At 39.1% G+C, this 14,548-nt stretch overlaps 1 protein-coding gene across 23 annotated transcripts in view; it reads right to left on the minus strand.

Moving 5' to 3' along the window:
- DST (dystonin) overlaps positions 1–14,548 on the minus strand; it is a 315,224-nt gene that overhangs the window by 85,508 nt on the left and 215,168 nt on the right. For all 23 annotated transcript variants that reach the window (XM_072855195.1, XM_072855191.1, XM_072855192.1 and 20 more), the window contains 10 exons: positions 11,911–12,034; positions 9,772–9,980; positions 9,178–9,495; positions 8,834–9,000; positions 8,064–8,220; positions 7,671–7,797; positions 5,031–5,093; positions 3,793–4,028; positions 1,981–2,110; positions 196–395 (listed from right to left, as the gene is read on the minus strand). In XM_072855195.1, the coding sequence (XP_072711296.1) occupies positions 196–395; positions 1,981–2,110; positions 3,793–4,028; positions 5,031–5,093; positions 7,671–7,797; positions 8,064–8,220; positions 8,834–9,000; positions 9,178–9,495; positions 9,772–9,980; positions 11,911–12,034 (1,731 nt within the window). The remainder of the gene's footprint in view (positions 1–195; positions 396–1,980; positions 2,111–3,792; positions 4,029–5,030; positions 5,094–7,670; positions 7,798–8,063; positions 8,221–8,833; positions 9,001–9,177; positions 9,496–9,771; positions 9,981–11,910; positions 12,035–14,548) is intronic.

The following is a 14,548-nucleotide window of genomic DNA, read 5'->3' on the forward strand; positions in this document are numbered from 1 at the left end:
ATCTCTCTTCACTCTTATGATAATTTTTTTCTTGTAATTACTGTAGTCAAGTATGACAAGCTGATGTTTGCTAATAAACAAAAATAATAGCTCATACTAACTGTGCTGTACTCTATCTAAACGCAAAATAGTACTTTGCTAAGAGCAAAAAAGTAGAAGAAACTTAAATCAATAATGCATGTTGGCATGACTCACCTGAACCTGTTGTTTTTGTGTATTCAGCATATTAGGATCAATTGATAGTGGTCCCAGCACGCTGACCATTAGCTCCTTTTCTACAAGCCAGTGCTTTAACTGAGCTTCTGCTGTCTGGAACTGGGTCAGGTAGTTTGAAGACTCCTCCAGTTTTTGTTGTCTCTCAGATGTAACTTGATTGAGCTCTTTCCATTTGGAATCTAACAATGATAATGTTAACATATTGCATGCATGTTCTAGCAGATGGGTTGTCAGACAGCAGACTATATATGAAACAAACAGAGCTCTCTAATAAGGCTTCTTGCTGATTAACTCCAGATGCCTTATTGCAGTGACTCGGCAAATACATCTTTTAACAGTCAGATCCATATACATTTGGATGAAGGTCTGCAGTTTAGTACAGTCACATGCAGAATTTTTAGAGCAATGAATATACAACATGTAGTAAAACTGGATTAGAATATTACTAAGTGAAATACCACCAAATTTAAGCTTCGGTCTCAAATGACATAAAAGCCAAAGGGCTGTACTCAGTTGTAACTTAGGTGCTTGATTTAGATAGACAAATCTTCCTGCTTATTTAGTAAAAAGAAACAGATACCTTTCCAAGGGTGAGCAGAAGCCCTAATTTAGGATTCTACTCTGAACAGCCCTCTGAAGGAGCACATTTCTTTCAAATGTCTGTATTAGGAGCCTGTGAAGATTAACTGCCTCATTTAGACACCAAAACCAGGTACCTAATGGTAGGCAATGAGAACACTTCTGTACACAGGCCTTTCAAAAGTGCTGTGTGAGCTGAGGTTCACATCTAGGCCAATCTATGGTCTCTTCCACGTGTAGCAAGTGGCTTCCAGAGCAGCCACTGAGTCTTACGGTCTTCTAACTTCTCCCTTCCTTCTGTGATACTGTCAGTGCTTGCTCAGTCAGCTCTGATATTTTGCTAACTCTCCTTGTCCCTGAATTTCATCCGTGTTCTTTCAGTTTCTTTTGCCATTTCACTGTCTTTGACCTCTGCTCAGTCCGTATTAGTTCCCTTTTAACACTACTCAAGTCCTCTTGGAGACCTTACCCGCTACTTAAACTTTTCAGAGTTTCACTTACAAACAAGACAGATCAGAAAAGTTCTCAACTTTAAAATTGGTGTAGCTATAGAAATTGCCTATCAGCATGAAACAAGATTAACCTATCATTTATTTAAAATATGACAAACCTAAGAAGAATTTTTAAAAGCTTATGACAATTATGCACTGCAGTATCTCAAAATCTATTGTCTGAACACAGTAATTTCCAATTTTTTTGGCAAAATTTATGGAATCAGTTTTAGAAAATAGCAAAAAGCCATCAAAACCACAAAATGATAAAAGCCAGTAGTGCATGGGAAAAAAGCATGCAGAAAAGCATTACCAACAACTCAAACTGTTCTTTACATGAAATTAGAATTAACTAACTTTTTTATATTTTGTAAGAAGAGCAACATATGTATCTGGAGCAATAACTGACCAGTTCAGTTTTAGCCACACGCTGTTTGAAAAAGATAAAGCCCTCTCAAACACAGAGTCAAGCTATAGCCTCTCAATTGCACTGACAGAAATTCAAAGCCCATGGACATCAGTGGAATTACTCCAGATATACACTCTTGTAAAGGAAATTATTTCCACAGAATACAAGGGGTAGGAGGGAGCAAGATATTAAAAATACTAGTGATTCCTAATACATTAAAAAAACCCCTTAAAATAAAACAACTTCCAAATCAGTCTGAGCTATAATACAGCTTTACTGAAGTACCTATTTTATCCAACATTTGTCGCCACTTGGGTGCCTCAGGAGAGTCAGGGTTCTTCTCCAACAGCTCTGTCACTTTATCCTTTAGTTCCTGCACTTTATTCGCACTTTGCTTTAATTCAGTTTCAAAAAGCTGCAAATTCAAGTGACAAAATAAATAAATAAGAGACTACAGAAGAATGGTAAAGTATGAAGTTTGAAGTCCATAATACTGAGATGCCAAGCATGAAAATAAACAATAAATATCTAGCACTTGCATACTACTTTTCTGCTATGAATATCGAAACACGTGGCATATGTTGCTGATCAATATTTTTGGAAGAGATTTTTGGAAGAGATAACCTGACCGATTTAAACTGTACTAACAATTATTGTTTAATGTGAACAAGGGACAGAACTAGAAGAATTCTGATAAATAAGATCCACTAGGTCCCATCATATTCACATATACTTGGAATCTGTTCTTGTACAGAAGGCAAACTGACTAACACACAGTATAGTTCACAGCAGAAATAACCCAGCTAGCACCAACAGAGAGGAGTGCGGTGTGGCCTCATTTACCTCAATGAAAGTCCTGCTATCACAGACAGACTGCTTCTTGTAGATCATTTAGAACTATAGTTTAAAGAGCACCATAGCTTAAAGTGTAGACCTAGCAGGAGACTGAGATGCCCCAGCAATTCCTAATTCATGATGTTCTTACAGACAGAAGTGAACAGTCCTTATGCCTGCCAAAGGGCTCTTACATGAATATTCTGAAGTGACAAAGCTTGCCCCGTGCAGCTGCATTTTAATTATCCAAAACCCACTAAAATGAACACTGAACAAACCTGTGCTTGATGTAGAACTCTTCCTAAAAGGTCCAACTGCATCAGAAGGATGACTCCTGCCTGAGCACTCGCTCAGTTTTCCAATTATCTGTGAATACTCTTCTACTACTACACTGGGGCTAAGATGGTCATGTTAGCTTTGCACAATCTCTGTTAAAAAATAAGGAGCTAGTTTTCTTCCATGTTTAGTCAGAGTTTTAGGACTGAATGTTATCCAAGTCAGAGGAAAGTTAGTAGCTGTTCAGGTTAATTTTTAAGGGTGACCCGCCAAATATAAAAGAAGTACCTCAGCTGAATCAAATTCTGTCCTTGTTTATCCACGACCACAGGCAAGGAAAGAATTTTCCCTATCCATTACATTTCCCTTTATAGTTAAACCTTCACATGTGTAAATATTGTCCTTCACTGCTAGAGAAGCATATGTCTGCAATGCTGAAACAGGACAGAAGCTTACTGCTGATTCAGTGGTTTTCACATATCAATTTAAAAGTGGGGAGGAGACTGTTGTGCAGCTATATAACTTAACAAGCATGACATGGCTGCTGAAGAGAAACACTGCATTGGAACAGACATAAGCCACTGCAGCTGCAGAGATTGGGAAGTCTGTGGAGTGTCAGTGAACCAGCAGCTGCAGAAACAGCTTTTGGATAGATATAGCCCTTCAGATCTTACAAGCAATCCACTATATATCTCTAAACCACTAAGGACATCAAAATAGTTTATTGCATAATGAATATAGCCTCACCTATTTAAACTGGACACCAGAATTATTATTTCCTGACCTGCACAACAACTCCTCTCTGACACAGTGCTCCTTTTACTCCACTGACACAGTTTGCCAGATTAGCTCTAAGCCTGACTGGTATGCTTACTAAGAGCATTTAAATACTCTCTGCAACATTAAGCTAGGTTGAGATACCTGTTGTTCAAATAGAATTTCCCCAATAACTGCAAGAAAGAGTATTTTTTTGAAGGCACAAAGTACCTTATGTTGCTCAACTTGGGCTTTAACTGCTTCACTATCAGTTGGAGCAGCTTCCCAATCTGATGCAGTTTTGTCCATTTTTTGCAACCACTGCATCATCGAGGTTGATTCTTCCTGAATATTTTGCATTTTTGAAAGTGTACTTTCTAGTTCTGAAATCTTTTCCTTCAATAAAACTCCCAAATCTTCATAACTGTGATTTACATCAGACATGGCTTGTTGAACAGTTGTCAGTTCTGTAACAGGAGAGATACACAAAGACTATGTTAGAGGTTACAAGCCCTTCAAACAATACTTAGACTTCAAGAACTTCTGAACAGTACTCTGAGTTACAATAGCTAATAGTCCCCCAAATAAGAAGTCACTGAATGTGTTAGTTATTTCCAGTTCACTCTAAATGTGGTAACACTACATCTGAATGACCTAATGTAAGTTCCTGTTTGCAAGAGCTTCTCATTTCACAGAAATCATTACTTTAATACACACAGGTATACAAATACCTTACAATCTTTCTACCCATTGTTATTTTAATATTTTAAGCAACAATTCCATGACAAAAATTTGAACATACTGGATTACAGTTCAGTTACTTATATGACAGCCTAACATTACTGCAATAATATTTTGCTCATATTCATGTACCAGTAGAAATGGGCTTTATCACTGAGAGAACACAGCAGGCAGACTGTGTACTAGGTAGACTACAGTTTAGGAGAACGGACACTGCAGACTCAGGATGTGGTAAGTGGCTATCCATAAGCACATATAAAGTGCCTATGTAAGTTCCTTTGTTTCTGTAAAAGGGTTGGTCACATACAGTGATACAAATGTATGTAAAATGGGTGTCTTCGTATATGTATGTTTGTGTATGTGTGTGTTGTGAACGCTAGTGAGTGTTAAAAAGTTTCAAACCACATACACGTGTTAGAATTTTCTCAAAAGCCATGATTATATTAAAATAGCTATCCCTGTACACATTTATAGAAGTACATATTAATTTAGAAAACATAGCCAGATTTGATCTGTCTTCAAAGAAAATATTGAAGGTAGGTATTTTTACAATTAATTTTAGCATCATGTCCTAGTCAATATAGGTTTCTTACGTGATGGTGATGTGAAATTCCAGTCTAGTAGTGACTGCTACAAGCAGATTTATATACAGCATTTTAAAAATACTTACATATTTAACAGTAATTGGCAAGTGCATTTCTTCATCACATCCTGAAATTTTTACTGACCTTTATTTTTCAGGAAATCCTGAGTTCCTGGAGCTCCTCCTTCACCATTTATTACTGTGCCACCTGTGGATCAAGAGAGACCAAGTCCATGCTTATCTGGGCCTTTTCCCACCAAAAACCCTGCACTGCATTTCCTCTTTAAAACAACATGATACATAGCTCTCATTAGAACATTAAAGAAATATCTGAATACTAACCTTGTAATAGTAAATATTTTATTTAAACTGTTTTATATATTTTTAAGGTGGTTTTATGTTTTAAGCTGCTACAGCCAGCTAGTACCATATATGCACAGCTTAGGCATAGCAGGTGGGTGTGCACATGGATGCACATATAAGTATGCACATATGCATGATGTATAAGCAGTCCTACCACTCACAATACTATGCTAAATAAATGGCTATAGTGGACAAAGGTCTATGCCCTAGCTGTGAGGCCTGCTCACATCCGTATGGCTAATATAACTTCCTTCCTCTTCCCTAAAGGAACCCGTTCCCTGCTGCCTACTGAGAACATGGTCTTACCCAGCCATGTCTGGTTATGGCCTGGGAGAGGGCTAGCTGGAAAACGCTGAGGCTCTGAGGAGAGCACGAAGCACTTAACACCAAAGAGGCCCAAAGTGGTCATTGCAGACACCACAACCAAAGGCACTGCTTACACCTTTACCCACCAGGGAAGTGGTTGAGTCACTGTCCCTGAAGGTATTTAAAAGACATGTAGATGCGGCGCTTAGGGACATGGTTTAGTGGACTTGGCAGTGTTAGGTTAACGGTTGGACTCGATCTTAGGGGTCATTTCCAACCTAACTGACTCTATGATTTGGCAGCACTGTACCTCTGCACAAAAAGCTCTTGATACCAACGGGACAAATCCCTCCCTGTCTTGTCATGAGCAACACTTGAGCACATGCTCCATGACAGGGATTGCAATGTGGAGTCCTCACTGTTACACCTGAAGTCCTTACTGTCACTCAGAGGCAGCCACTCACCCAGGCAGCCCTACTAATTAAACATAATTTCAAAGCCTCTGGAACCAGGGCTACGTGGGCTTTGTAAAACACCGTCAGACCACAGAGCCGGGGCACACGGTCAAGCCACAGAGAACTGCAAGAATAACAACTTCCCGCTCTCCTGCACATATGTATTCCCACATGAGCAATTAACAGAGAAAGATTAACGGTTGCCTTGGAAAAGGCTATGCATCCACCCCACAGTACCAGCTGGACAGTGAGGACCACATTAGTGGCAGCTGGAGGATGGCAAGAGAAAACAAACCAGATAAGAGAAGTCACAGGCCCCAGCCAGAGCCTTGTAAATCTTCATGCTCTATTAGCTGGGCTCCGGTATTTATAACTGTGATTAAGTGATACACAGTACAGCTCTTGTCTAGGAGAGCGAATACTCTAGTCTGGAGGATTACAGCTGCTCTTATATGCTATTTAATTATTTTTCTATCTGGATGCATAGGAGTAGAGAAAGGGGCAGAGGAAGGAGCCCAAATATCCCATATAAGGTTCCAAAATGTTCTTTGAAAGATTTTTATTTAAAAGTCAAACAACAATGAAACCAGAGGCAGCTACTACAAAGAGATGTGAGAAAGAAAGTGTTCTACTCTTGCCGAATAGCTATCCTCTGGCAGTCCCCATCCTCCCAGTCTTTTGCAGATGACCAATGAAGGCCAACACACTTGAATTTATTTCCAGACCTAGTCAGTTCAAGAACTGACTGAAAATATGCTTATGGCCATTAAAACACCCTAGATACCACATGCTTTGAATGATACTTAGCAGAATTACTGGTTTCTGTAAAACAAATTAACATTTAAACACTAGAGTACAGAAAATCATGGAAATCGATTTGCTGTCTTTAAAATCAGATTACTGGTAAAAAGGATTTAGCTGAAGCTCCAAACTGGAAACACATTTTGGCCCAGGAAAGTCATGCTGGGATATGGAGTTGATTTCCTTCCATGCTGTTATTTCAACTAAAATATTGACTAGCATTAATTATGCTATCATATTGGGATGAGAAGGTTCGCCTAGGCTCACTTTTTAGACAAACCATGTTCTCATCACCCTGCTAACAAAACCTCCACGACTCTGCAAACCTTCACGCATGTGTTTGGTGTCACACAGAATAGCCTTGTGGCCATGAAAGAGGGATCTCTTTGGCAGCAAACATGTGCAGGTACATCACTATTTGCAAAAGCAGGGTTTGTATTTGTCCTACTTGCAGCCTTAGTGCATATGTGAAGCACTGAACACCAATCAGAGTAAGTCAGTTTCTCATTATCAGAACTTTTCTGGGATGAGGTGAAAGCAACTGTGATACTGTTCATTTTGTTCATTATCTGGGAATTATGTACTAAAGTAATAGCTTTAGGACCTGTTAATCATTTACATCAAAGTGTTTTTACACTATTTTGGCAGTGTAAAGCAATCAGAATGTGTACTGAATTACTACAGCAGTTAGTTTAAATGATAATCACAGCAAACGATGGTCAGAACAGACATAGCTAACTGACCTCTCACAAGCCATAATATTCAGAAAGCTAATCCAAGGGTGAAATATTTTAATTTTTGTCTTAAAGGTTTTAAAAACTCCTGAAAAGTTAGGCTTACCTGATTATACAAATGCATACCTGATTTTGCAACTGCTCTCAGTTTGGCAGGAGAAGTCACAGCAGTAATTAGATTACACAGCAATGTTCCTCTACTATTCATTTTCTGCAGTTCAGGTGCTTTTAATGTCCATTCATCTTTTAAATTCTGGTTAAGTAAAACAAATCATTTGTTCATTACAAAACTGATTTCAGACTTAAAAGATTTAGTGTAGAGAAAGGAACAACCTTGCTACTTGGGAATCCCTTGCAGTATATCCAAACACGCAAAGGAAATGTGAATGTAAATGTGGACTGCAAGCTCCCTAGTCGCAATTACTGTGTCTGTTTACCCCTTAAGTCTGTACTTTTATGTTACTAATAGATGCCCTATTTCCTTCAGTCATATTTCACTTCTCATCTACAATGTCTTACCAATGTATCTTCCAAAGGCTTCTTTAACTCCTCTGTATTCAGAGAGGGTTGCGCTGCTGGAATCCGTTCTGTCGTCTCTTTTATCCATTTCTTTAATGATTCTACAAGGAGCTCAAAAGTATCCATTTGTTTCTGACAAGATGATACATCCTCTTCTCTAGACAATTAAAGACAACAAAAGAAATTGAGCACTGAATGGCAGTATTCCTTCTGTTGGTTGATTCTTTAAACCAACAGATATTATCAGTCTGACATTGCTATCCCTAATTTCAAAGAATCACAAAAACTGACTTTATGGATAGATATGTGGAAAGCAGATATGTGGAGAGCAGAATGTGGAAAACCTAGTCTTGCTGTACAGGTAACTTATATGGAAGCTCTAATAATTTCTCCAGTCTTGCTTTGCAGCCTGATTCCAAATGGTACTCTCAAACAATTTGCACAAGCAGCAATTTGTGAGAAGGGGAGAGAATAATGTGAGAATATCAGAGAAGGGGAGAAGTAGGGTTTTCTTAGAACTGACAGGACTCTTGTGAATGTCACAGAATTTGCAAAGAGTTACTTGTCTTTACAGCCACCATTACAGCTCTTGAACCAGGCAGACTAACTACAGAAGCATTTCCAAATAGAATCTCTTTTTTTTAATAAAAAACCTCTCTACTCTGTGGTTAACTGCAATCCCTTGAGATTGCATACAAGAGATAGCAGTCATCACGACATTCATGCTGCACTATTAGCCAAGGCAGAAACACTTTAATTATTTGACTTACTTTTCCTTTACAGTTTCCTCTACCTCTCTGAATTTCTTTGACAAAGCATTTACTTTTTCTAATACCAATGCTTTATCTCCAGGAAGAGCATGGAATGAAAGTTCTTCAAGAAGCTGCTGCAAAACTGCCAAATCCTTCTTATGTTGTGCCAATTCTACACTAGCTTCCTGCAAAACAGGATTACATTATTCATATTAGACTTTACAATCACTTGTTCAAAATTAAATTCTTGATTTTAGCTAACCAACCAAAGTTGGGAAACAAGCATGGCTTATTTATTGTTCAATCACTTAGATGAGTTAGACTAGAAATGCACAATATATACAAATGGAATGCTACAGTACCTGCATATATTGAGACACTTCACTAACATCCTTTCTTGGTGCCTCTGTCTCACTGAGTGCCTGGTTTTTCTCATCTAGAAATGACTGAAGTTTTTCTGACAGACCTTCAAATAACTCCACTTTAGTCTTCAACTCCTCCATTTTCATAAGCTTCTCTTTATGCTTGTTACTTGCTTCAGAAAACCGTCCTGCAAGTTCACTCATTTTAGCTTGCAGTGTGGATGCGGTGGATGGATCTGCTGTTTCCGTGAACTTCTTGACTTTTTCATTCATAGTGTTTATACTGCTTTGGCGACCCGCAATGTCTTGTTCTAGCATCTGAAACAAGCAAGGACTACTCTGTATTGCTTATAACTAAATTTTAAGGAGTTAAACTGGTCCACTATATCAAGCAACAAATCAGTACAGCTAGACCATCAGTACAGATCTATCTATTTCAGCTACAAAAATCTTTACGTGCAGTTTCACTTCACGCAACAGTCCTCTTTATTAAGTATTTTGATTTGAATCCATTAAAGGTGCCAAACTAAGATTTTAATTCTTTCTTGAAATCTGAATTATCAAACAAATGTTTCTTCAGCGAATGCTACTTACAATGCTTTTACTAATAATATCCTGAATAGCAGCAGAATTCAAAGGCACTTGATCTTGTTCTTCAAGGCTCTTTTCAACACCTTCCATCCAATCCAGCATTTCATCCAAACCATCCTGCACGCTTAGGGATCGTGTCAGAGTTATTTGGAGCTTCTCATTCCTTTCGTTCACAGACTTGGATAAATTGTCATACCTCTCCACAATATCATCTGATAAAGAGAAAATATATTTCTTTTTTTTTCCTTTAGCCAAACTAAGCTTTTAACTCATTTTGCCAGTTCTCACCAGGTAAGTGTGAGTCAAAAATTGGCTACATCAGAACAATGCAAAAACATCAGCTTTATTCAGTAAAAACACACAAGCAAAGATCAAAATCTTCAAATAGAGACAAGAAGCCCACAGGACAAGGGAAATGATGGAGCAGCTTACAGCTGTGCTCCCCAGCTTTTAGAAGCTGGTTCCCATGCGGCTTTAGCTTATGACAGCTGTTGACTGTTCCCAAGAAATAAAATAGCAGAGTATTAAGACACCTCTTTTACAATATGTATCTTATGTTATTATTAGAGCTGAAAGGTTCTTCCAGATGGTTCTTCATTAGACCTTCAACACTTTCGGGATAAGCCTCTGAAAGTTACAAGTTCCATGTACCTCCCATGGAGTTTCATCACCGACTCCAAAGAGGCAAACCCACAGTTGTTCTATTTTGTGGCTCTGTAAGTTACTGAAAAGATTTCAGTAAGAGATAGTTGTGTGATACACAGAGAAAGTCTTCAAACAGTGATGAATGTCACGCTGTGCTGCTTCTCACAACTGATAGGAAAGACAACATGGTAAAGTTTTGGCAGTGGCAAAGTTTCTGGCCTCTGTGAGAAAGGGTCAGGGACTGCCCCATGGAAGACAGAGACAGTTCCAGCCAGCTCCAACCGACCCACCACAGGGCACAGCTGGGCTCCTCAGCCAAGCTGGTGGTGCCTCTGGGAAAATGTATTCAAGAAAGGGGAAAATGTGAGAAAGAGTGAGAAGTGAGGGGGGGAAAAAGTGTGAAAAACAACCCTGCAGACATCAAGGTCAGACAAGAAAGAGGGGGAAGAGGTGCTCCAGACACTGGAGCAGATTTCCCTGAAGCCTGTGGAGGACCTTGCTGGAGCAGATAACCACACTGCAGCACATGGAGGACCCCATGCTGGAGGAGGTGGATATTTCTGAAGGAACTACAGCCCATAAAGAGCCCATGCAGGAGCAAGATTATCCTGAAAGATTTCAGCCCCTGGAGAGGATGCATGCTGGAGCCGGGGAAAAGTGTGAGGAGGAAGCAGCAGCAGAGAGGAAGCTGTTATGGACTGACCACAACCGCCCATTCCTCATCCACTCTGCACTGTTTGGCAGGGAGGAGGTGCGAGTAGTTGGGAAGGACAGAGTGATGGTGAGCCTGGAAAAAAGAGTGGGGTGGGAGGAAGGTGTTGCTTTAATTTGCCTTTTTTTCCTCACTAACGAAACCTATTTTATTTGGCAATAAATGAAATTTAATTTTCCCTAAGTAAAGCCTGCTTTGTCCACGATGGTAATTGGTAAGACATCTCCCTATCTTGACCCATGGGCTTTTCCATCTTATTTTCTACCCCCATCCTGTTAGGCAAGGGGAGTGAGAGAGCAGCTGGGTGGGTATTTGGTAGCCAGCCAAGGTCAACCCATCACAGTTTCTTGAAGTCAGAAGGAAATAATTCCTTGGCTAAGCAAACTTCAAATAATTGTTTGGAAACAGAGTTGGAGTCATGTTCCTTGAACCTGAACATGCTCCTTCCCACTGGAGAATTTATGATCCTCAGCAAATCACTAACTCTGTTTGGCATGCCCATCTGTAACATGGGAATTAAACATAATCCCTATTTCGGGGGGGGAGGGAAGTCAAAAATCAAATGACAGCTTTTAAGTGAAAAGCATATGGATCAAGTGTAGGAGGCAGACCAACAATGAAGTTACTGTGTTGTAATAGCTTCTGACTCAACAAAACATGGACTTGAACACAATAGTGTGGAAACTTCCACACAAGAATGTGGAAACTCTGTATTCTGTCTCTTCCAGTACCTGCATGCAGACACAAGTGATAAAAAGAGATATTAAGAAAAGTAAACATTTTACCCAGTGTTTTCTGAATCTCATCTTTGTCCGGTGTCAACTCTCCCCTTGTATCCAACAACACTTCAGCAGCTTTTTTCAGTTTTTCTACAGCAATTTGGTGGTTAGACACTTGTCCCTGAAGAATCTGTAAAATTCCACAATTATCAGTTATGCTTTTCAATACAGCTAATAGTTACACATGCAAGGCTTGAGATACGCCATACAACCTAAACTTAGTGCTGGGAATAAACTAACTCAATTTGTGACCTCTCCTTAAGAAAAATCTTCACCAGTGGCTATGACTGCTGTTGACCTTCTGGCCCTTGTTTTAGTTTATTCACCATCTTTTTTATCTTCTGCTTTACAATACTTCTCTGACTCAACTGATTTCTTGCACGTAACTTCAAAACGTGTCTTTTGATTAACTGTTTTTAAAGGCCACTTGTACAGACTCATATACTATCCAAAAGAAAAATAAACATATTTTTCAACTCAGCATCAGACAACAATTCAGGGGGAAAAACATACAGTCACCAGCAGTAGTTACACATTCACCATCAGTTGTATTGACAAAGGATCAGGCTAATACCATAGTGTAAACAGGAATAGCTTGAAACAAGATTATAATCTTCATAGTTTAGGAACCTCCTGGAGCCAGTGTCACTGAATTTTGCCTAGGTTTGTCCATCTAACCAAGGAACACAGGTTTAGAGGCTAGCCCAGCCATGACTCACTTGAGAGTCAGCAAAGACAGACAGGAAGGCTAAGTCAGCTTCTGAAAGTTGCTTTCTCTCTCCAGTGTATAAAAGTACTTCAGGGTGAATAGTCTTCAAATTATTTCAGGCCTCTGTGCTAGTGTATATGATGTATCTTTGTTTTGATTCACTTGAACTTTATACAAGTCCAAAATGAAGGGACTTCTCATTTATTTTTTGATACACACTAACTCAATGAACACGTGACTCAAAAGGTAATCCTATCTGCCCTGCCAGGACAAATAAATCATATCAATGCATTCAGCACTGGTATCCAGAGCACAACAGTACACCAGAACATAGTATGTCTTGCTGACCCACTTGACACAATAAAAGTCAGATAGACCTGAAGAGGAATTTTTCTTACACTACAGGAATACACTGTATTTGTGAAAAAGAAAAAGAGGAAGAAAAAGAAAAAGACGTACCAGAAAACCTTGTATGCTGACAGAAAGCAATCACGTTGATGCCAGAGGCACTGAAGAATATTCTGAAGAATAGTTAATCCCCATAAAAAGATTAGACCCCACCATGCTGCCAAGATCTGTGTCTAGCTGGATTATCAGCTGCATGTGTTGCCTACAAGGGACAGCTTTAACTTGCAACACCTGACTTCTTCAGAAATACTCTTTGTTTTGCTTTCATTAATTGGCTTGCTTTCTTCAGCCTCCTGTTTTTTCTCTTCCTTTGAATCTTTTGACACATTGTACCCTCTCCCTTCTTCCCAGCTCATATTCATTGAGTGCTCTTTTGTGTGGCAAGTAATCCATGTAGGCGTTTCATAAAAGAACCCCAGTACTCACTCCTTTTGTATTACTTGCATGAAAATTGGCATTATACAGGACATAATTCGTTTTGGCATAAGGAACAAAAAGTTTAAATGAATTTCAAATTGTAATTGGTGTTATTCCTACTTTTCTAGCACTTGGAAGCACAAATGTACCTAAATTGTTCCACTATTAGGAGTTAAAACTTTACACTTTTAATTTTGTTGTCTTACAACATCAGTGTGATTTGTCTCCTCTGATGTGTCACGCACCAAAATGTTGGGCAATGCCAGTGTCAGATTTGAAAGATACCATGTGGTAAAGGTAACTACTGCTCAGGCTGATGTAAGTGAAATGATTAAAGCATGTACTTTCCAAGAGCCATTGACTATCATTTGTCAATAGCAAACATATCAGACCTGCATGGATACTCTACACAGCACAGAGAAAACACTGAGGAAATGCCCGATCAATAGCCTTGCTCACTGAGTAATAAATAATCTTGCATTTTAATTACAGTATAGATGAGTGAATGTGTTTATAAAAATATAAGAGTCAGTTCAAAGATGACAGACTGTATGAAACTTTATATAACTCACCTTATACTTGGGTTCCTAAAGCCTTCTGTAAACCTACATTTTACGCAATTAACTGGAGTTTTACCTTCATAAGTTCCGTCACTAACCTGTCTTGCCTCTACTAGGATTTACATGAAGTTGTGAGTTACTCCCTCGGGGGGGGACGGACGACACGGACAGACAGGACACAACACCAAAATACTCTCTCTCTGTGCAGCACAAATTATGTTATATTCTCTTTCTGCAGAGCATACAGTACTGGAGACAACTGGAGCAGGCAAACCGACTAGTCACATCACACTGCTTATCCAGTATGATCCCTTTCATAATGCAGTAGCACACAAATGTGAACAGAAAAAAGCAAGAGACACAGACAACAAACATGAAATGATCTTCTCTATCAGGAACTCAGTCCCAAGCCCTACTCGGAGAGCAAACTGTAATCACTAAATCCTTTCTCAGTTCAAAAACTTTCCAGATTTCACCCTATCATTTGCTAAGTGATATGAAACACATCTTGCTTTCACCACTGCTAATGGCATCTTGGTCTCCCATTTTT

This window comes from Ciconia boyciana, chromosome 3 (assembly GCF_034638445.1).
Source record: "Ciconia boyciana chromosome 3, ASM3463844v1, whole genome shotgun sequence".
Taxonomy (NCBI): domain Eukaryota; kingdom Metazoa; phylum Chordata; class Aves; order Ciconiiformes; family Ciconiidae; genus Ciconia; species Ciconia boyciana.